Source organism: Miniopterus natalensis, chromosome 2 (genome assembly GCF_054644295.1).
Source record: "Miniopterus natalensis isolate mMinNat1 chromosome 2, mMinNat1.hap1, whole genome shotgun sequence".
NCBI lineage: Eukaryota > Metazoa > Chordata > Mammalia > Chiroptera > Miniopteridae > Miniopterus > Miniopterus natalensis.
The window spans coordinates 81,110,910-81,135,548 of record NC_142082.1 but is presented as its reverse complement, the minus strand read 5'-3'; the positions used below and the strand labels follow the sequence as shown (position 1 = coordinate 81,135,548).

The following is a 24,639-nucleotide window of genomic DNA, read 5'->3' as shown; positions in this document are numbered from 1 at the left end:
TGAAATTATATGGTATTTGTGTTTCTATGACTGGCAATTTTCACTTAACATAATACTCTATAGGCCCATCCATGCTGTTTGCAAAAGATAAGATTTCCTTTTTTTTATGGCTTAGTACTCCATTGTGTAAATGTATCACAGCTTTTTTTATCCAGTCATCTACTAATGAGCACTTGAGCTACTCCAAAATGGTCATTATTTTCAGATGACATGATACTGTATATAGGGAACCTAAACATTCCACCAAAAAAACTACTAGAACTAATAAATGAATTCAGTAAAGTAGCAGGCTACAAAATAAATATCCAGAAATCAGTTGCATTACTTGTACACCAATAATGAACTATCAGAAAGGGAAACTAAAAAAAAAAAAAATCTCATTCACAATTGCTTCAAAAAGAATAAAATACCTAGGAATAAATTATAGGATCTAAAAGACTTATAATCAGAAAATTATATGACACTGAAGAAACTGGAGAAGATACAAATAAGTGGAAGCATGTATTGTGTTCATGGATAAGAACTAACATCCTTAAGATGCATACTACTCAAAGCAATCAAAAGATTCAGCACAATTCCCATCAAGATACCAATTGCATATTTACAGAAATAGAACAAATATTCCAAAAATTTATACAGAACCACAAAAGACCCTGAATAGCCATAGCAATCTTGTGAAAAAAGAACAAAGTTGGAGGAATCATGCTACCGGATATCAAACTATATTACAAGACTATAGTAATCAAAACAGCATGGTACTGGCATAAAAACAGACATACAGATCAATGGAACAAAATAGGAAGCCCAGAAATAAATCCATGCCTGTATGGTCAATTAATATTTGAAAATGCAGGCAAAAACATGCAATGGGCTGACAATAGTCTATTCTATAAATGGTGTTGGTAAAATTGGATTGATGTGTGCAAAAAAATGAAACTAGACCACCTTCTTACATCATACACAAGAATAAACTCAAAATTCATTAAAGACTTAAATGTTAGACTTGAAACCATAAAAATCCTAGAAGAAAACATAGTCAGTAAAATCTCAGACATTTCTCATAGCTATATTTTTTCTGATAGATCACCTCGGGCAAGGGAAACAAAAGAAGAAATAAACAAATGGGGCTACATCAAATAAAAAAGTTTTTGCACAGCAAAGGAAACCATCAACAAAATGAAAAGACAGCCCACTGAACGGGAGAACATAATTTGCCAATACTTCTGATACGGGCAAAATTCATAAGGAACTTATAAAACTCAACATCAAAAAATCAATCTAATTTAAAAATGGGCAAAAGCCTTGCCTGCGTGGCTCAGTGGTTGAGCATTAACCTATGATCCAGGAGATCGTGGTTCAATTCCCTGTCAGGACACATGCCTGGGTTGTGGCATCGACTCCCAGTGGGGAGCGTGCAGGAGGCAGTTGTTCAATGACTCTATTATCATTGATATTTCTATTGCTTTCTCTCCCTCTCCCTTCCCTTCTCTGAAATCAATAAAGACATATTTTTTTTAAAAAATGGGCAAAGGACCTAAATAGACACTGCTCTAAAGAAGACATTCTGCTAGCCAATAGACATATGAAAAGATGCTCAACATCACGAAACATCAGAGAAATGCAAATTAAAACCACAATGAGATATCACTGCATATTTGTCAGCATGGCTATCATCAATAAATCTGCAAACAAGTGTTGGCGATAATGTGGAGAAAAAGGAACTCTTGTGCACTGTTGGTAGGAATGCAGATTGGTGTAGCCACTGTGGAAAGCAGTATGGAGTTACCTCAAAAAATTAAAAATGAGCCCAGCCGGGTGTGGTTCAGGGGTTGAGCTTCGACCTAGGATCCAGGTGATCGGGGTTCTATTCCCTGTCAGGACACATGCCCAGGTTGCGGGCTGCAGCCGATCAATGACTCTCTCATCATTGATGCTTCTCTCTCTCTTTCTCTCCTTTCCTCTCTCTGAAATCAATAAAGATATATTAAAAAAGAAAACTTTAAAAAAAAAATTAAAAATGAAACTTTCTTATGACCCAGCAATTCCACTTCTGGAAATATAATCAAAGAAACCCGAAACACTAATTCGAAAGAATATATGCACCCTTACCTTTATTGCAGAGTTATTTACAAATTGTTATATCAAAATACTTGTTTACCTTTTTCTTGACAAATACTAAATCTTAAAGCCTCTTGTGTAAGTTTTACTGTATTTTCTTGCCAGGCTATCACTGAAGGCCTGTTGAATGCTGGCACTAGCTTATGCACCAGGCTTCATGAGATGAAGGTCAATATGGGTGAGACATTGTACCAGTTTTCTAAGAGCCTTGGTAATAAATTCAAACAAGTAAATATAGGGCTGGAATTAAATTTTATTTATTTTTTGTTAATCCTCACTCAAGGATATTTTCCCATGATATTTAGAGAGAGTGAAAGGGAGGGAAGAGAGAGAGAGAAGGGGGAGAGAGAGAAACATCAATGTGAGAGAGACACAATTATTGGTTGCCTCCAGCATGCACCCCTCCAGGTCCAGGGATCAAACCTGTGACCCTTCAGTGTGTGGGCCGATGCTCTAAACACTGAGCAACACCTTCCAGGGCTGGAATTAAATTTTATTCCCAAGAGCAATCCACAATTTAGATGATTGGCACTGGATAAATTTCCACAGAAATGAACAAATGTCGAGAACTTGGATACATCATTATGAAGCTCTGTGAGGGAAAACCGCATTGATGACTTTGAAATGTTATCACTTAGAATGAGTGCATGAAAAGGCCAGTTTTAAGATAAATCCTTTTTGCAAAGGATTCTAACATTTTTCTTTTTATAGTAAATATTGTCTGAAAGAAATTTTATAGAGATTTATTGAAATCCAAAAACTTGCATTAATCCTTCTTAATTAATTTATTCTGCAAGAATTCCCTAACAATCACAAACTTTCATAAGAGCTAGGATTACAAAGAAGATTCACATGAGAAAACACTAATGTCTTCGTACAGAACCTGTACTCTCAAAGAAATGAATTACTATATATAAAAACTTTAGTGGCTTTTAAAGTGGGATTCAAAAATCATTGTATGATCATCAACTCAGAATTTAGAGATACTCTTTTACCAGGGATACTATCTTAAACAGCTGTTTTCGATTACTGCCTTATAGCAGGAAGAAGAACAGACGTGAAACATAACAGGAAGGTGTGTCACTCCGAAAACATTGCAGGATTGGATGACACGATAATCTTCATCAAACTTGGGACCAAGACACCATTCACATCTGGATGTGCTGGAATGAAAGAAACATTAAATCAATATATAGTAAATTTCTACTAAACAAAAGATATTTTATTGATGCTATGTAAGACTCACTGTAGTAGAAAATATGACCATCATTATTGATCTTAGCATCTAATTGAGGAACTAAGACATACACAAATGAACAATTAAATGCTAGTAGATATGTGTGTATAAAATAATCTTGTTTTTTAAAATAAAAAAGTATAAATTCATAGTAAGAAAACACTCTAAAGATAGATCCCAAATGGAAAACAGTAATTATCCTTGGATAGTGTAATCACAGGCAATTCTAAATTTCTTTATAATGTCTTTCTGTATTTTCAAAAATTTCTATAATAAATGTTATTTTTATAATTCAAAATAAATGTTATTTTAAAAATAAAGGGATTAACATAAACTAGTGAAGCATTAGTGTCCATATATATTTTTAAATGTTCACAATTCAGTTTTTTAAAAAGGACATCAACCCATTAGTTACATTAACATTGGTACATGAACAGACTATTCACAGAAAAAACTGAATATCCACAGAACACCGAGAAGCTTCTAAAACTCATTAGTAATCAGAGAATACAAAACAAAATAGCAAAAAAATATCATTTCACAATAATCAAATGGGAAAAATGCAAAAGTCAGACGATACAAAATTTTGTATGAGACTATCAGGGACTCTGATACTTTTTTGGTAGCATACAAATTGGTGTGATCACTTTGGAGAGCAATCTGGCAATTTCTACATTAAGTTGAAGGTACACATACTCTATGACCTAGGCACACTTGCAAATTTGCATAAGGAGATATTCTTTAAAATCATTATTGCTGACTTCTTAGTAACAGTACAATTGGAACCAATTCAAGTGTTCACCAGCAGGAGAAAGAATGGATTAGAAATAGTCATTCTGAAGAAAACTATACAAGAGTTAATGAACTAAAGCTATATAAAATAAATATGGATAAATCTTAAAAATATGTTAGAATAAAAAACAAGTTGAAGAATGACATATTTTTTGACATTTACATGATGATTAAAACATGCAAACTACATATTTGTTAGAGGTTTCTTCTGACATCAACCAACTTTTTATTTTTTGCAGACACCAGCTTTGTGTCCTAAAAGTCAATTCAATTAAATTCTGACACTAATTACAGGGAGTAAGTGCCAGACCCTACAGGTTTAAGGGCTCAGTTCTACAATATTGCCCTTACTGCAGATGCAGTGACAAGTAGGGGATCCCCAGGTTACCACCCTTTTCTCCACTTGGCTACAAATTTGGGGTTCCAGTGATGCCCCTTCACCAGGTTTGATAGTTTGTTAGAACACTCAGAACTCTGGAAATGCTGCACATACTATTACTGTTTATAATAGAGGACACAAATGAATAGCCAGAGGAAGTGAGGTCTAAGTGCAGAAGTCTCTGTCCCAGTGGAATTGGAGTGTGCCTCTCTTCAGGCACCAGATATATTTGCCAAATTGTAAGCTCCCTGAACACTGTTGCTTAGGGGTTTTTATGGAAGTTTCATTAAATAGGCATGCTAATTAAATAATTAGCCATTGGTGGTTGGACTCAATCTTCAGCACCTCTCTCCTTCCCTCCATGAAGTGGAGGGGGGTGAAGTTGAAAGTTCAACCTTCTAATCAAAGCTTGATCTTCTGGCAACCATTCCCCATCCTGAAACTATCTAGGGGCTCCCAGAAGCCACCTTATTTGCACAAACTCAGGTAGTATTGAAAGGAGCCCATTAAACATAATAAGAGACACTCTCATCACTCAGGAAATTCCAAGGGTACACAGACCAAATATTTTTTCTTTTTAAAAAATAATATTTTATTTTTCAATTACAGTTGACATACAATATTATATTAGTTTCAGGTGTACAACATGGTGATTAGACTTTTTATAACTTATGAAAGAGCCTGATAAATCTAGTGCCCATCTGACACCATATATAGTTGTTACAATATTTTTTACTATAGTCCATATGCTATACTTTACATGCCTATGACAATTTTGTAACTACCAATTTGTACTTCTTAATCCCTTCCCCTTTTCCACCTATCCTCCTAACCTTCTTGCATCTGGCAACCATCAAAATGTTCTCTGGATCTATAAATTTGTTTGTTTTGTTTGTTTATTTTATTTTTTTCTAGATTTCACATTAAGTGACATTATTAGTGTAGGTAGCTAAATATTAATAAAGGAAAGGAGCAAAGGGAATCAGAAATTATTAAGCATAATAAATTAGCATAAGCATGCTTATTTCACTAGGAAGTTATAGCATCACACACACCCCACGGCATCCTCTGCTCTGCGGACCTAATCCCCTAAAGCAGGTATATGGAGGTGGAGGGGGGTGGGATAAAAACAGCAGGAGAAATTCTTCTGTTGGGCACATGCCCAGTAGAAGTCAAGGTGGAGCAGGGGTAGGTGTTTCTACTATGAGTCATGCACGGTAGGAACTAAGGTGGCAACCATAAAGGATGGTTGGGAAAAGGATCCATCTAGCCTGGGAAAAAGATCGTACTGAATAAAGGACACAGAACCCCAGAAGATCTAGGAAATAGATTGGTTAGGGGGTGGACTCATAACAAGCCTACAAAAAATTGGGGAGTTGATTGGTTAGTTTCACTTGCTTGACTCATTGGTTCACGTGTTCTCTGTCTATAGCAACCATGAAGCCCTAGCAGTAACCTGGGGTCTGGGGCATACTGGCCCAGGCCTGGGCACAATACCTGGCAGAGTGCCACTGAGAGACATGGACTGAACCAATGGCCCAAAATGCCTGGACAATGGCCCTATCTCTGGATCTGATAAAGAAAAGGTTGAGTTTTTTTTCACTGAGTGATGGACTGAGATGAGACATTGAGAACCCAGGAGCAGTCCTTTGATTTTGCTTCTACAATAAAACTCCCACACCACAACCCCCCATAAGTGGGTCCCTGGAATGCCTTCTTTGCAACTCTGTGAAAGGATCCCATTTCCACAGGTTACAAAATCATATGGCATTTGTCTTTCTTTGTCTGACTTATTTCACTCAACACAATACTCTCTAGGTCTATCCATGTTGCAGATGGCAAGATTTTGTTCTTTTTTATGGCTGAATCATATTCCTTTGTATATATGCATCACTTCTTTATCCATTCATCTATTGATAGACACTTAGGTTGCTTTTATGTCTTAGCTATTTTAAATAATGAACATATGGATGCATATGTTTTTTCAAATTAATGTTTTGGGTTTCTTTGGATAAAAACCCAGAAATAGAATTGCTGGGTTCTTCTCTGTCTCTTGTTATAGCCTTTATTTTAAAGTCATTTTGTCTGGTATATATGTATTGCTACCACAGATTTTTTTTCATTTTCATTTTCATGACATTTTTTCCATCCCTTTACTTTCAGCCCATGCGTGCCTTTCAAACTGAACTGGGTGTCTTGTAGACAACATATATATATTATATATATATATATATGTAGACAACATATATATATTATATATATGTATGTATGTGTGTGTATATATATATATGTGTGTGTGTGTGTGTGTGTGTGTGTGTGTATATATATATATATTATTTTCTCATCTATTCAGCTGTCCTATGTTTTTTGACTGGAGTATTTAATCCAATTGCATTTAAAATGATTATTGGTAAGTATGTATTTATTGCCATTTTATTATACATATTTATGTTTCTCTTTTTCTTCTTTATTATTTTTTTAATCCTCACCTGAGGATTTTTCCATTGCTCTTCAGAGAGTGGAAAAGAGAAAGAGAAACATGGATTTCAGAGACATTGATTGGTTGCCTCCTGCATGTGCCCCAATATGGGAGGGGGATAGAGGCTGCAATTGAAGTACATGCCCTATAACGGAATCAAATCTGAGACCCTTTAGTCTTCAGGCCTATTCTCTAATCACTGGTCAACTGGCTAGGGCTCTTTATTCTTCTTAAAGAAATCCTTTTAAGATTCCTTGTAATACTGGTTTGGTGGTAATGAACTTCTTTACCTTTTTCTTGTCAGGGAAGCTCTTTATTTCTTCTCCAATTTTAAATGATAGTTTAATCATTTTTGTCTTTGATGATCTTCAGTTTCACTACAAAGATGCTTTACTTAGTTTGTATTGAACTTTCAGTGTCTGTGAATTTACATCTTTGATTACTTCTGAGAATTTATAGTCATTATCTCATTGAACAACAACTCCCAACATTCTCTCTATTCTCACTTTCTGGGACTCTATGTATGTTAAATCTTCACTTAGTCATGTGTGTATCCTTTGTTTAACCCAAACACCAAGTTAATATAAACTATTACATTTTTTAGTTTCCAGAATTTCATTTTATTTAAAATTTATTTTTTACACTTACCTGTTCATATTTGATGGTTTTTTGTTCCTTAAGCAATTTTGAAATTATGTTTTATTTCTTTAAACACTTAAAGTAGCTATTTCATATTCTGTAAACAAAACTAAGATGTTATATCTGAAGAGATTTGTATCTGTTTAATGTTTTTGCTGACTTTTAATCTAAGTAGCTTGCTTTTTCATATATTTGGAAATTTCTTTAAATTGTAAAATAATATTTATTTAAACTTAATTTTTTGAACTATTCAAAGTCTAAATTGAGTGCATTCTCTCAAAAAACATTTGTGGTGAGTTCAAGTCTCTTGATCTCATATCTATTTACCACTTACTAGTTAAATTGTAATTTAAAAATAAATTTTTTTGTCCTTGGAAATTTTCTTACTTTCTTATGTGCATCCAGATCTCATGAGCACTGACATCTCAATGCATTAACACTGGAAACTTTGGCCCCAGCCAGCTGGGTGGCTCAGGTGGTTGGAGCATCATCAACCAAAAAAGGTTGCAGGTTCAATTCCCAGTCTGGGCACATACCTAGGTTGCAGGCTAGATAACCCATTTGGGGTGAGTTATAGAGTAAACCAAATGATGTTTGTCTTTCACTTTGATGTTTCTTTCTCTCTTTCTTCCCTTCTTCTCTCTCTAAAATCAATAAACATATCCTTGGATAATGATTAAAAATAATAATAATAAAATTGGAAATTTTGGGGTCTAATTAGTTTTTATTGGTACATTTTTAATCACCTTTTTTCAGGAACTTAAATTTCTTCAATGGTTACTAATCTGTTCAGGTTTTCTGTCCTTTACGGAGTCAATATTGGTAAATTATACATTCCTGAGAAAGTACTTTACTTAGGCAAACAACAAATATTTGTTAAATCAATAATACAAGCACCTCTACAAGAGACCCACCTGAGAGCAAGAGATTCACAGAGGCTAAAAGATGGAATAAAATATTCCATGCAATGGTAAAAAAAAGCTGAAGTAGCAATACATATTTCTGACAAAATAGACTTCAAAAGACCATAACAAGGGACAAATATGGTCACTACATAATATTAAAGGGATCAATGCAATAGGAGAATATAACCTTTATAAATATATATGTACCCAATATAGAAGTACCTAAATATATAAAAAATTCTCTTGGTGAACTTTAAGGTGGAGATCGACAGCAACACAATCATAGTGGGGGGCTTTAACAACACACTGTGAGAACTGGACAGACCACCAAGACAAAAAATAAACAGGGAAAAAGACTTTAAATGACACACTAGATCTAATGGACTTAATAGATATTTACTGAATATTTCATCCCAAAACAGCAGAATACACATTCTTCTCAAGTGCACATGGAACATTCTCAAAACTAGACTACATGTTAGGGCACAAGGGGAGTCTCTACAAATTCAAGAAGATTGAAATCATATCAAGCATCTTCTCAGGTCACAATGCCATGAAACTAGAATTCAACAACTATAAAAAAAAAATTCAAACACATGGAAGCTAAATAACATGTTATTAAACAATGAATGGGTTACAGGTATACCTCAAGAAACAAGAAAAAGCTCTACTAAACCACCTAACACAACAACTAAAAGAACTAGAACAAGAGCAGCAAGGAAAGCCCTAGAAAGTAGAAGGAAGGAAATTATAAAGATCAGAGCAAAAATGAATGACATAGAGACCAAAAAAAAAATCAAAAAAAAAAAAAATCAATGAAACCAAGAGCTGCTTCTTTGAAAACATAAATAAGACTGATGCACCTTTAACCAGACTCACCAAGAAACAAAGAGAGAGGACCCAAATAAATAAAATCAGAAATGAAAGAGGAGATATGACAACCAACCCAATAGAAACACAAAGGATCATAAGAAAATACTATGAGCAACTATATGCCAACAAACTGGACAACCTGGGTGAGATGGACAAATTCCTACATGCATACAGTCTTCCAAAGCTGAATCAGGAAGAGGCAGAAAACCTGAATAGGCAAATAACAACTAATGAAATTGAAGCAGTAATCAAAAAACTCCCAGCAAACAAAAGTCCTGGACCAGATGGATTTATGGGCAAGTTTTACCAAACATTCAAAGAAGAATTAACACCTATTCTCCTCAAATTATTCCAGAAAATTCAAGAGGAGGGAAAACTCAAACTCTTTTTATGAGCCCAGCATCATCCTAATCCCAAAACAAGATAAAGACACTACAAAGAAAGAAAATTACAGGCCAATATTCCTGATGAACATAGATGCTAAAATTCTCAACAAAACACTAGCAAACTGGATCCAGAAATGCTTTAAAAAGATCATACACCATGACCAAGGGGGATTTATTCCAGGAATGCGAGGCTCATATTACATCCGCAAATCAATAAATGTGTTACATCACATAAACAAAATGAAGGTCAAAAACCATATGATCATATCAATAGATGCAGAAAAAGCACTCGACAAAATCCAGTACCAATTTTTGATAAAAACTCTCAGCAAAGTGGGAATAGAGGGATCATACCTCAACATAATAAAGGCTATATATGACAAACCTACAGCCAGCCTTATATTCAATGGGCAAAAACTAAACTTTAAAACAGAAACAAAACAAGGATTTCCACTTTCACCACTCTTGTTCATCATCGAATTGGAAGTCCTTGCCACAGTCATCAGACAGGAAAAATATATAAAATGGATCCAAATTGGGAAAGAGGAAGTAAAACTGTCATTATTTGCAGATGACATAATATTGTACATAGGAAACCCTAAAGACTCCATCAAAGTACTACTAGATTTGACAAATGAATTCAGCAAGGTAGCTGGATACAAAATTAAGATCTGGAAATTGATGGCATCCTTAAACATCAACAATAAACTCTCAGAAAGAGAAACTGAAAAAAGAATACCATTTACCACTGCATCTAAAAAAATAAGATACCTAGGAATAAACCTAACCAAGGATGTAAAAGACCTGTACTCAGAAAACTACAGGCCACTGAAAAAAGAGATAGAAGACGATATCAACAAGTGGAAGAATATACCATGCTCATGGATTGGAAGAATTAATATAATTAAAATGTCCTTACTAGCCAAAGCAATTTATAGATTCAATGCAATTCTTATTAAAATACAATAGCATATTTCACAAAGCTAGAACAACTATTCCAAAATTTTATGTTGAACCAAAAAAGACCCTGAATGGCTGCAGCCATCCTGAGAAAAAAGAACAGAATGGGAGGGATCACTTTACCAGGTATCAAACTACTACTAAGCAATTGTAATCAAAACAGCCTGGTATTGGTCTAACACCAGACAAATATATCAGTGGAACAGAACAGAGACCCCAGAAATAGACCCACACCATTATGGTATGTTAACATTTACCAAAGGAGTCAAAAGCATTCAATGGAGTAAGACAGCCTCTTCAATAAATGATCCTGGGAAAATTGGACAGGTACATGCAAAAGAATGAAACTAGACCACCAACTTTTACCATACACAAAAATAAACTCAAAATGGATAAAAGACTTAAATGTAACTCTCAAAACCATAAAAATCCTGGAAGAAAACATAGGCAGTAAAGTCACAGACATCTTACATTGTGAAATTTTAACTGATACATCTCCTAAGGGAAGAGGAAAAAAATTAAAAAATAAACATATAAGATTACATCAAACTAAAAACTTCTGCACAGCAAAATAAAACAACCTCAAAATACAAAGGAACCCCACAGTTTGGAAGAACATATTTCCCAAGGATGTATCTGATAAAGGGCTAATTTCCAAAGTGTACAAAGAACTCATACTACTCAGCAAGAGGAAGACAAACAATCTAATTTAAAAATGGGCAAAGGACCTGAATAGACACTTCTCCAAAAAGGACATACAGATGGCCAAGAGACACATGAGAAAATGAGCAACATCGCTAATCATCAGAGAGATGCAAATTAAAACCACAATGAGGTATCATGTCACACCTGTTAGAATGGCTACCATCAACAAATCAACAAATGACATGTGCTGGTGAGGATATGGAGAAAGGGGAACCCTAGTACACTGCTGGTGGGAATGCAGACTGGTGCAGCCACTACGGAAAACAGTACGGAGGTTCCTCAAAAAATTAAAAATGGAACTGATTTTGACCCAGTGATCCCACTTCTAGGAATATATCCTAAGAATCCTGAAACACTAATCATAAAGAATATATGCACCCCTATGTTCATAGCAGCCCAATTTACAATATCTAAGATGTGGAAACAGCCCAAGTGCCCATCAGAAGATGAGTGGACCAAAAAGCATGAAACAGTTACACCATAGAATACGATGCAGCTGTAAAGAAGAAAGATCTCATACCATTTGGAACAGTATGGAGGGACCTGGAAAATATTATGCTAAGCCAAGCAGAGAAAGACAAACATCAGATGATCTCACCGATATGTAGAATCTGAAGAACTTAATAAACTGATAAACAGAAATGATTCAATGACACAGAAGCATGGATCAGACTGATGAATCTCAGACGGGTGGAGGGGTTGAGATTAACCAAAGAATTTATATGCATATATGCATAACCCAAAGACACAGACAATGTTGTGGTGAAGGACTGGGGAGGGGGTGGGGGGTGGAATGGGTCAATGAGGAGAAAAATTTTTTGTCTTCTGTAATATTTTGAACACAATAATAATAATAGTAAAATAATAATACAAGCACTGATGATCAGTACTGCAGTAAAAATAGTTTTACACCATCTAAGGGAAATAGTAGATAAGCCTGAGTAGACTGAAAGTGTGTGCAGTTTAAGAACCCTAGTCCTGAGATTAGGCAATGAGTCTCACACTGGCCATTGAGCCCAGAGTAAAAGAAGTTTTTCTGTATATTTCTGCTCTATTCCTGGTCTCTAAAAAGTTAGAATAAACTAAATAATTTCCCTGCACAGTGTGCCTGAGACTGAAGAATCTCTTCTTCTTCTTCTTCTTTTTTTTTTTAAGAATGCACTTTACATCTGTAGTGATTCATAGACAGGATTTATACAACTGTATAGATGTTGCCAGCTACACCTCAACAATCTGTATCTCACATTAGATTTAAGTAATAACTTTACACTGTTAGAAGACAGGCTGAATTCAGACAACATTTTTATGCCTGAAGAGCCAGAAAGAGAAATTTAAAGAATTGAGTGTATGTTTTGATGTGTAGTGTGTGATGCAAGGTGTGTGTGTGAGTGTGTGTGTGTGTGTGTGTGTGTTTACAGTAAAACTGTCATCTCAGCCTGTAATAAAGAAAATTTTAAATGCTTAACAGTGAATTTTGGTTAAAAGAGTTTCAGAATTTACTTACCAGTTTAGTAACATTTGAATTTCAACTGGGATCACATCATAATAATCAGACAGATTATTTTTCAAAAAGAACAAAGAAGTAAGTTGAGTAAGACGCTGTGGACTATTCAAAGAATTCTCTTTCCAAAGAATAGGATGAGTGTAGTTATTTTCAAATAGGATTTTTTTTAGGTTAAGCTTCAAAATTCCAGATGGAAAAGATGTCAGGTCATTCCCGTCAACAACCAATTTTTTAAGTGATCTGCAAATAAAGAAAACCATGCTTTAAAAGGCATTTATGCAATTTATAATACTGAAGCAAAATTCTGTTCCAATGTTCCTGAAAATTACTACAAAACTTAGTAAAGATAAAAGACAAGTGTTTAAGTACTTACTTAGAATAAAGAAAATTAACTTAAAAAGCAACTGAACCAATATATTATTTTGGAAAAATAATAATAATAATAAGCATTTGTGTGAGTAGTAGAATTAAGCTTGTATTTTCGGTCTTTGCAACATATCATTACTATACAAAAAGAAATAATAATCACAAACATAGCAGAAAAACCTCCTCCTGCTACACCACTAACACTTTCAGTGCTCTGGATGGTACTCAGACTACTATTAGACCTGAGCCAAAGACAGAGCAGCCAGAAGAGAAAAACAAACAAGACATATAAAACCATTTTCCTAAGGCAAACACTGGGAATCTTAGCAGTCCAACCTAATACATAGAAACAACCCAAAAGGAGCAGCCAAAATTGGGAGTCCAAAAATGTCCCAAATGAAAGAACAAGAGAATGGTCCAGAAGAAGAGCTAAATGAATTGGAGATAAGCAATCTAGCAGATATAGAGTTCAGAATACTGATTTTAAGGATATTCAACAGCATGAAAAAGATATGGAAACTATAAAGGAAATTAAGAATGACATAGTAGAAATAAAAAATACATTGGAAGAAATAAGCAGCAGAATAGGGGAAGCTGAGGACTGGATCAGAAAATTAGATGACAAGGAAGAAAAAATCACTCAATCAGAGAACCTAAAAGAAAAAACAATTAAAAACCAAGAGGACAGTTTTAAGGGAACTGTGGGACAACATGAAACCTAAAATATTTGCATCATAGGAGTATCAGAAGGTGAAGAAAGCGAGCAAGGGATTAAAAAACTTGTTTGAAGAAATTATAGCAGAAATCTTTCCTAACTTGGTAATAAATTAAAAAATCACACAAGTTTGGGAGGCACAGAGAGTCCCAAGAAAGAAGAACCCAAAGAGGCCCACACTCAGACACATCATAATTATAATGACAAAAATTCAAGGCAAAAAGAGAATCTTAAAGGCAGCAAGAGAAAAGCAATCTGTTACCCATGAAGGAGCTCCCATAAGGCTGTTAGCTGAATTCTCAGCAGACACTCTACAGGCCAGAAGGGAATGGCATGAAGTGTTCAAGATAGTAAAAAGCATGGATCTGAAACCAAGACTACTCTGTCCAGCAGGGCTATTATTATTCAAAATAGATTGCTGATTACAAGAGTTCAGTGAATTCCAAGAAAAACAGGCATGATATCATGATTTATAGGAAACATAGATTTGTCCACTCAGATGACCAAAATATATTTCTCATACATATTTGTCCTTAACCCACAGTTTCTGTATCACAGCTCCCCAAACTCTTGGAATTTTTAGAGCCATAGGAGCAACAAGAACATCTGTTATATTTGGTCTCCTCCCCAGTTCCTGAAATTGCTTCAGAACCATAAAAATGAAATGGGTGCCTTGTTATTCATAACAAGTCCCTTTTTACCACAACTAGTTTTATGTTAATGAGGTGACTGTTGGAAAGCACCTGAGGATGGACTGGTTGCCAGCACAACCAACCATGACTAGAGGGGTCAAACTATTGGTCTCACTCCCTGATTTCTGGGGAGCAGAGAAGAGCTGGAGGTTGAATCAATCACTGATGCCCAATACTTTAATCAATTTTGCCTATGTAATAGAGCCTCCATAAAAACCATAAAGGAAGGGTTTCAGAGAGCTTCCAGATGTGGGAACCAGAACACTTCAATGTGCCACTGTGTTGAGCCCCAAACTCCACAAAGACAGAAGCTACTTTGTTCAGGATCTCATTCTATGTATCTCTTCATCTGGCTATTGATTTGTATTTTTTAATATATATCCTTTGTGATAAATTGGTAATCTAGAGAGTAAATAGGTTTCTTGAGTTCTGTGAGCTGCTCTAGCAAATTAATTATAGCAGAAGAGGGATTGTGGGAACCTCTGGTTTACAAGGCAGGCAGAAGTACAGGCAATAACCTGGGCTTGCTATTGGCATCTGAAGTGGGAGGCAGTCTTGTGGGACCCAGCCCTTCACCTGTGGGATCTAATGCTATCTTGAATTAGATAGTGTCAGAATTGAATTGAATTGTAGTGCACCCAGCTGATGTCCAAGAATTGCTTGTTGATGTGCCTCCCTACCAGAGTGGAATTGGGTGCAGAACACTTTTAAACAGGTTATAACAAAAGACATACTGTTAGGCATAATCTGACCAAATTTCTGAAGATCAAGGATAATGAGAAAATCATAGTCTTTCCAGATAAAAATAAGAACCACTTAAAGAGAAAAAGAAATTAAACTGGCAACAGGTACCTTACCTGCAACTTTGGAAGCCAGAGGGGGATATGAGGGTGGAGACTGCTTGTGAAAAGGGCTATAATGTGAGATTGCCCACCCATGGGAGGCATTGTTTTATTTCTTAAGCTTGTGAGATCTAAGTGCTAATAATATACTTTAAGTAAAGAGACAGAATGAAAGGAAAAATACTAATGAGAATCTGAAATAAAAGTTCCTAAATTGCCTCAGCAAAGCCTATAATTAGATAAGGGGTGAATTCATTGGGAAAGAATGCAGGAAAGCAGGAAGATGAAAGTATTCTAAAGGTCTCAGCTATCGGGAGAACGCAGCAGTGAGGAGACAGACCATGATGGTGGGGGGTGAGTTTGTGGAAAGGGATGAGAGCTAATAAGAGACTGAGAAAGTACAGTAGAGTAGAGTTCCAAAATTAACAAGGAAGAAAAAAGGGAAAAAAATCTTGAAAAAAAATATTAAAGATAAATAGGAAAAGGAGAAAGTAAATAGTAAAAACAAAGTAAAATGGAAGGCAAAAAAATAAATATATCAGTCGTTATAAATGTGAACAGCTTCAATTCCCCTAATAAAATACAAAGAAATTAAATAATTGGTATAAATATTAGAAAAGTAGAGACAAAAGTATCTAATTTTGTTGAAGATAAGTTTATGCTTCTTGAAAACCAAAGAAAATCTAGTAAAACTCAACCAAAACTAATAAGATTATTTGGTTACATAATTGATTTAAAATTAATGTAAAGAAGTACATAGCTTTTCCCTATTCTGTACTGGCAATAGTCAGTTAGAAATAAAAATTAGAGAAAATATTACATTCCCAGTAGCAACACAATTATAAAATACTTAGAAAGGTTAGTAAGAAGATAAAAGACTATGTGAAGTGAGTCACAAATTCTTATGAAGAATGTAAAACTTGAACAAATAAAAAAATATATACTATGTTTTAGGGCAAAAAGATTTATTATCATCAGAAATGTGAATTCTTAAAAATTTATATGTAAACTCAAGGCAATTCCAATTAAAATCCTAATGTTGTGTTTATGCGTTTGGAGGTGAGGAGAGGTGTGGAATTATATCAAATATCTCAAAGATCATGATCTAAAGAGAATGGTTGAGAGACTATTATGGAAATCTAATCTCCCTAATAGTTATTAAAAATTATTCTAAAGTCATAATCAAAATAGTTCAGTACTGACCTAGAAGGACATAGATAAACTTCAGAGACTTTTTAAAAATTAATGTGAGAGCCCGGCCGGGCGTGGCTCAGCGGTTGAGCCTTGACCTGGGATCCAGGTGATCGAGGTTTGATTTCCAGTCAGGGCACATGCCCGGGTTGTGGGCTCCATCCCCAGTCGGGGACCTGCAGGAGGCAGCCAATCAATGACTCTCTCATCACTGATGTTTCTCTCTCTCTCCTTCTCCTTTCCTCTCTCTGAAATCAATAAAGATATATTTTAAAAAAATAATAATGTGAGAATCAGAGCTTAGTATTAAAATTACATTGTGTATGATTAACATTTTGTCTATATCTATCTCCTTACAAAAAGTAAAATAAAACTGATAAGAACAATAGGGGCACACATGAAAAAATGGACAAAAGTAGCTTTTCATTCTACTAAGTGGTCATCAGTATTGTTCTTTAAATAATTACTGAAAATGTTATGTCCTAAAAATACTGTACACTAATCATTCAAATTACATTTTGGTAAACTTTATGTTTCACATATGTTTGATGGTTATTAAACAAATGAAGGAACTGAATTTTCTCCATCATCACCAAATATACATTTCAGAGGGATATGATTTTGTGTGTACTTACTACTCCCAAAATACCTGAGTTTCTGGATTTCATTTGGAATAGAAGCAATACTATTGTAGGAAATATCAAGTTCCTCAAGGTGGAGCAAAGAAAATAACCTTAAGTACAAAGAGAAAATAAATTGTAAAAATGATTACCTATTTGTTATGACTAAGCTTAAAAAATACATGTGTAAATAGGTAGACATAGAGGGAAACTAATATTTTTCTAAGATCTTGAAATTTATATAGACTTTTCTACATTATAGATGGTATAATTAAAGTAAGATTTCCTAAAAATTATTCATCTGTCTATTAAGACTGGCTTGAAATGTTTGGTATAGGTAAAGTCCCATCTAGAAAAAGTCACCTGAGAAATTCCTAACAATATTTAGATATATATTTTTTTTTAGTTGCTGCATTTATTTACTAGGGCTGAAATCACAAATTACCACAATTTGGGTGGTTTAAAACAATAGAAATTTATTCTCTCACAGTTCATGAGGTCAGAAGTTAGAAATCAAGTTGTTAGAATGCTTGGTTCATTCTGGAGGCTCTGCAGAAAAAAACTGTCCCTTGTGTCTCCTCACTTCTGGTGGCTGCTAGCAATCATTGGTATTCCTTGGTTTGTGACAGCATAACTCCAATCACTGCCTTTTTCTGCATATTTTCTTCTTGTAATGACACAATTTATTTGATTTTGAGCCCACCCTAATCCAGTAACCTCATATTAACTTATCTAATTGCATCTGCAAAGATCCCTATTTCCTTATAAGATCACATTCTGAGGTTCTGCACTGACATGAATTTTTTTTTTTAATATATCTTTATTGATTTCAGAGAGAGGAAAGGAGAGATAGAGAGAGAGAGAGAGAGAGAGAGAAGCATCAATGATGAGAGAGTCATTAATCGGCTGCAGCCTGCAACCTGGGCATGTGCCCTGACCGGGAATCGAACCCCGATCACCTGGTTCCTAGGTCGACGCTCAACCGCTGAGCCACGCCCAGCTGGGCCTGACATGAATTTTTGAGGGACACTGTTCAACCCAGTGCAGTTGCATTATGATTTTCCTAGTGAATATCTTTGGTCTTCCTTTCCATTAAGCTAAGCATGTGCTAGAAAGAAGAGCCCCAAATCATAAAGACTGTAACACAGAGAGCCCTGTGTTTTGAGGTTTGGGAATGGCAGTTGCTTATTGAAGACTGAAATTGAAGGGCTAAATACAACATTTATAAAAATCCCTAGTAAATATTCCTGCTTTGTATATGCTGTTCTCAAATATCTTCCTGTTTTCCCATATAAATAAAAGATGAAAAATTACTTGCATAGAAAGCAATATGAGCACAATATTTCATTAACTTTCTACTATCTTAGTGTGCATATAATGGTCCACATGGTCTGGCCCCAGACTACTTGTCCCACTCCACCACATTCACCTATGATCCAGCCTTTATTTGCTAAAATTCCCTGAATTAGCCAGTTCTCACATATTTCCAAATGCAATTGCCCCAACTTGACTTTTCAGTCGTCTTCATTTTTTAAAGTCTTGACTCAGATATCACCTTTTCCAAAGAATTCTTCCCAAATCTTCAGACTGTATGAGTAGCCTCTTCTGTTTCTCTCTTTAGCTCAGTCATAAAACTTACACATTGGGTAGTAAATGTCTGTCTTCTAAACTAGGAGGTCTGGAAGCCAAGGATTCAATTTTACATTTCAGTATAACCAAGGTCTTGTACAGCCCCTAGTACATCATAAGTGCTTAGTAAATTACAGTTGACTATAAGAATGGTGTCCCCAATTCATTTAAAATTATTTGTTCTGAGAAATTAATGAGACTGAATGGAAAAGTAAAACAAATGCCTTTTCAATTTAGTGGTCATCTCAGACATCATATCACCTCTGTAAAGAAAATATTAACATCACCTGTTTTTGTTTGTTTTTAATTCAAAATTATTTTATTTTATTTCCTTGCCTCAGGAAGTTTTAAAAACCATTTTGTCTTCCCTTATCACTTCAGGACTGGCAAACTAGTGTGGTTCTAGACTTTCACCATTGATGATAATTCCTGTTGATTGTGATGTTTAGTAGGAATTGTAGGCAGCATTGAGGAAGTTTATTAAGAAACTACATAAATTCTAGAATTGAAATTTTTGTCATATACATGTGATTTTTTTTTAAATTTTGTTTAAAATATTACAGATGTCCCTTTTTCTCCCCAATGACCCATTCCACCCCTTCCTACCCCCTCCCCTACATGTGATTTTAGAGGGCAAATCTGTTTAGATGTCCTCAGTTTGGTCTGATACTCTATACCCCACTAGCACCAAATCTATGTCAATTTTTAGGATGTTTAGATTGTTTTACATTTATTTCATTGCTTTATTCATTAGCACATCATTGAGCAAGGAGGTACTTAAACTAGAACCATGCTGACGGCTTCGAAGTTTAGGTTAGCATTAATAATTACATAAAATAACATTAATCACTACCACAGCAATCTAAATATCATTTATTGAGAGCCTACTATTACTATGTGTTTATGGTAGTTTGAAATTATCTTTCACTGTACCACTGCAAGATTATTGTTATTTTTAACAGATAAAAAAATGGAAGCTGCAAGAAGTTAAGTCACTTACCAAGTTAGTATGAAATTAAATGTAGCTATCTTTTCTCTTCAGATATATGGATACAAAGGAATTTAATCCTTCTTTAACCAATAACAATATGAAAAAAATAAATGTATGCAGTACCAGAATTAGCTCGGTTCTCATGTGCGCTGTTAGATTTTTTTGTTCTAAATAGCTTGTCTTTCCCAGAAAACATGCTTGCTAATTAAATCAAATAGAATAACATAAGTAAGACAAAAACTTGATTCTGTTAGTTTAAAGTAGCTATTTTCTATGTCATTTTTATTCTGCTATACACTGAGAAAGAGATAAAGATACAGGCTGAGTCTAAAAAATTGTTTTTGCAGCAAATAATATTTATTAAAAAATATGTGCTTTTTTCTGTTCACTAACGGGGTGATGACATCACCAAAATGTGTATTTTACCTTTCTTTTTATTTTTTTTCTTTCCTTTCTTTTTCTTGTCTTTTCTATCTCAAAGTTTTGGAAAAAAGAAGAAACCTTTTGGATTTTTAAAATAATTTATTATCTTTATTTTACAAAATAATTAAGAGGCAAATTAAAGATCTTTTCATGGTTACAAAACTCCAAACATAACATGGGAGAGTGGATTCTACCTTTACACAGGTATGATAAGGGGCATAACTGTAAGGGGCCTACCTAGATGAGAACCCAGTTCTTTCTTCCTCTGAACTCTGGGCTTTCCTGTCTCCATGTTGCTTCATACTTTCTGCCCTAAGCAGGTCAAATCAAATGATCAGGAGCAAAAATTTAGGCTTCAGTGAATTTTTGCTTTAACCAAATAGATTTTTCTCCCCTATTTACTTTTATTTGGCTTATGCTGAAACAATCAACTGTTACATGATTTCAAACATATTGGATATTTTATTTTGTTTTAGAAATTTAGATCAAGGGGAGAAATCTGTGAAAATAACTAATAGAATTTATGAAGAAATTTACAAGATTTTATTAGATTTTTTATAACACCCTTGCAAATAGGAGCAATTTTTCTAACCTTTCAGATAGAAACTGAAGTTGAGTGAGTCATCAGCTTGCCAAAGTTTGTGGCATCCAAGATGCAGAGCTTGCCTCAGATAGTACCTAACTTTTTCTACTATGTCACTTTGAGTCTCATGAAACTAGAAAGTTCTAGTTAGAAAAGGAAATAGTGAAAGAATTCATTACATTTTTAGAAAAACTTTGAGAAGTTTCCAAAATAATATATCTTGGGAGAAATATATATATATTTTTAAGTATGAAAACCATAAGAAAAATTTAGAATAAGAATGAGAAAAATAGGAAAAGACAATCTTTAAAATACAATGCTTAGCCAATAAAATAAACGACCATCTTTTCTATGTTGAGTAAATCTTGAAAAAGTATATATCTTAGTTTAAATTCTAACACTATGATTTCAAACAAGTTGGGTAACCAATTATTTTACTTAAGAAAATACTGCTATATTTTATTTTAACTGCTAAATTACTGCTAACCCCCCTTTGTTCAAATGTCCTCTTTTCAATAAGGCTTAACCTAACTACCCCTTTAAAATTGTACTCTCAACACCCTTTCCTCTTCTAACTTTTACTTTTTTGTATTACTTATTACATTTTAACATATTATGTAATTTATTTATTATATATATTATTTATTGACTGTCTCTCCCTGTAAGAATGTAATCCCCCAAACAGTAGAAATATTTGACTGTCTTCGTATTAGTTCTCCATTGCTGCTGTAACAAATTGTAACACAAACTCAGTGCTTTAAAATGACACATTTATTATCTTAAAAGTTCTATAGGTCAGAAGTCTGGCATGGGTCTCACCATACTAAAATGAAGGCAGCAGCAGGGTTTCATTCCATCTGGAGACTCTAGGGATTATCTGTTTCCTTGATCATTCAGGTGGTTGGCAGAATTCAGCTCCTTCTGGCTGTAGAACTGATGGCGCTGATTTCTTGCTGGCTGTGAATTGAAGGCCATTCCTAGATTCTACAAACTGCCACATTCCTTGACTCAGTCACTTTCCTCCATTTAAAAACCAGCAACAGCAAGTCACATCCTCACGTTGTCTCTCTCTCATCCATGCTTCTGCTTCCGTATCCCATTTTTAAGAGTTCATCTAATTAGACTGAGCTCACCCAGACAATCTAAGGTAATCTACTTTATGTTCAGTTCACTGGAAAACTTAATTTCATCTCCAACTTTAATTACTTTTACCATGTAATGTAACATATTCACATGTTCCAGAGATTAGCATGTGAACATCTTTGGGGACCATTGTGCTGTCTATCACAGTCCCCCCTCTGGCTCCTAACAAATCACATCCTTCCCACATGAAAAATACACTAACCCATCCCAAGTTCCCCAAAGGTCCCATCCCATTACAGCATCAAGTCAAAGTCCAACATATCATCTAAATCTCAAAAGTTCCAAGTTTTGTCAACTAAATCAATATTGATAGTGCTCCAGGTATAATTCATCTATTGGCACAGAAGTTCTTTAGGTGTGGGTCTGTAAAGCTAACAATACAAGTTATCTGCTCCTAAAATGTAATAGTGAGGCAGGTATAGGGTAACAGTTATAGACATTTTGGTTCAAAAGGGATAAAATGGAAGGTAAAAAGGAGTATTGATCCCAAGCAATTTGAAATCTAGCTGGATAAACTCCATTTGTTTTTAAGGCCTGGAAACAATCATCTGCAGTTCACAGCTCTGCTCTCTGGTTTCAAGTTTCTGCCCTACTAGCTCTTGGTTCTGTCCCCTAGGATAATAGTTCGACCTTCTGAACAGCTGGTTTCATATTCATGGATTTCTGAATTCACCCTCTGAGTCAGCCTCCCTTTTTTTTATTTTCATGAAAGTTAGCACACATTTGGTTAGAGTTCGCACACATTAGTTTTACCAGTCTGTTTCCTGACCATAGCATTTTGAGAGTCTCAGAGTCTTTTTTTCATTTCTTACACTCTTTGTTCTTTTTTATCAAAGCTGGTATTGTTTCTGTTGGTATATAAATGTCAAGAACCATGTGAGTCTTCCATGTATGTCATGGGAATTCATTCAGTGAGATATAAGTTTTGTCCTAGATAATCCCTTCTCTATTTTTGGCTTTTGCTGAAATGGGAGGCCATGGGATGCTAGCCATGATTAAAAAGGAATGGAATACTGATACATACAACAACATGGATAAATCTCAAAAATATTATGTTGAGTTAAAGATGCCAGACACACATACACAAAAACCAATTTGTTGTATGAATAAATTTATGTGCTTTTGAAGAACAAGAAAACAAGTCTATAGTGTCAGAAGTCTGTAGACTGACTGGAAATGTCTACGAGGGAACTTTGGGGTAATGGGAATGCTCAATATCTTGTTTTGGATGATGGTTACATATGTGTATACATTTGTTAAACTCTTTATACCTAAGATCGTGCATTTTATTTTACGTAAGTTATACCTCAAAAATTTTTTAGAAAAATAGGAGGAAAGAGGGAAAAATCCAGGGTGCTAATTATGTTTTTTAAATTGTGGTAAAATATATATAATATAAAATCTGCTATTTTAATGATTTCCAGGTGCACCATTTATTATCATTACTTATAATAACAATATTGTGCAACCACTATCCATTTCTATAACTTTTCCATAATTTCAAACAGAAATTCTATACTCATTAAACAATAGCTCCCCAGTTTTCCCTCTTTCCCCTGCCCCAACTCCTAGTAGCCTCTATTCACTTTTCTGTCTCTATGAATTTGCCTGTTCTAGATACTTCATATAAGTGGAATTATACAGTATCTGTCCTTTTATGTCTGAATTATTCCACTTAGCATAGTGTTTTCAAAGATCATTTTTGTTGTAGTATATACCAAAATTTAATTCTTTTTACAGATGAAGAATAATCTATTGTATGTATGTGTCATATTTTGTTTATACATTAATCTGTTAATGTACATTTGGGTTGTTACTACCTTTTGGCTATTGTGAGTAAAACAATTAGTTTTTCCATTTTTCTGCTGATGAACATTTGAATTGTTTCCTGTTCCAGGCTACTGTAAATAAAACTGCTGTGGACATTCTCATTGAAGGTTTTTTATTGAGGCTAAGATCTACCTCCTCTCCCTTATACAGGAGTGATTGAGAGCTTCTAAAGAAAAGTACACATTAATGTAGATTAGAGCCACTACAAATTCATCATTTCCAGTCTCAGCTAAGCCCATATCATTGTCTGTCAAACTTTCATTTTTGTGTGTGTACTTTATTCTCTTTGGCATCCCTCTGAATATTAACACCAAATCATCACACTGTCTTTAAAGCTTTTTTTCAGCCTTCACTTTTCTTGCTCTTAAAGATTATTTTAAGTCATTTCAGAGTAATCTTTCTCAATTGATACATAGTAGGAGCTAAGTGACTCTTTGTTGACTGAATAAATTTTCTATTTTCTTACCCATATAATTGCAAATTTTCCACTTTTAGGGGATGATTAATCTTCCTATTCTAGGCCAACACCTCCATCTGTGCCCATGACCCTTTTCTCTCTCACCTCCCACAAAATTTTGCACTGTCAGCTAAATTCTATTCCCTACTGTTTCCTTTCCATTATCCTATGAATACGCCT

The 24,639-nt window shown here is 34.6% G+C and overlaps 1 protein-coding gene across 1 annotated transcript in view; it reads right to left on the bottom strand.

Moving 5' to 3' along the window:
• Positions 1 to 3,010: 3,010 nt before the first annotated feature.
• The window catches only part of LRRC63 (leucine rich repeat containing 63), an 86,345-nt gene continuing 64,716 nt past the window's right edge, over positions 3,011 to 24,639 (bottom strand). Inside the window, exons 7-9 of the mRNA XM_016219177.2 lie at positions 17,433 to 17,516; positions 12,978 to 13,217; positions 3,011 to 3,281 (exon numbers count right to left, since the gene is read on the bottom strand). Coding sequence (XP_016074663.2) covers positions 3,122 to 3,281; positions 12,978 to 13,217; positions 17,433 to 17,516 — 484 coding nt within the window. The 3' untranslated portion in view covers positions 3,011 to 3,121. The remainder of the gene's footprint in view (positions 3,282 to 12,977; positions 13,218 to 17,432; positions 17,517 to 24,639) is intronic.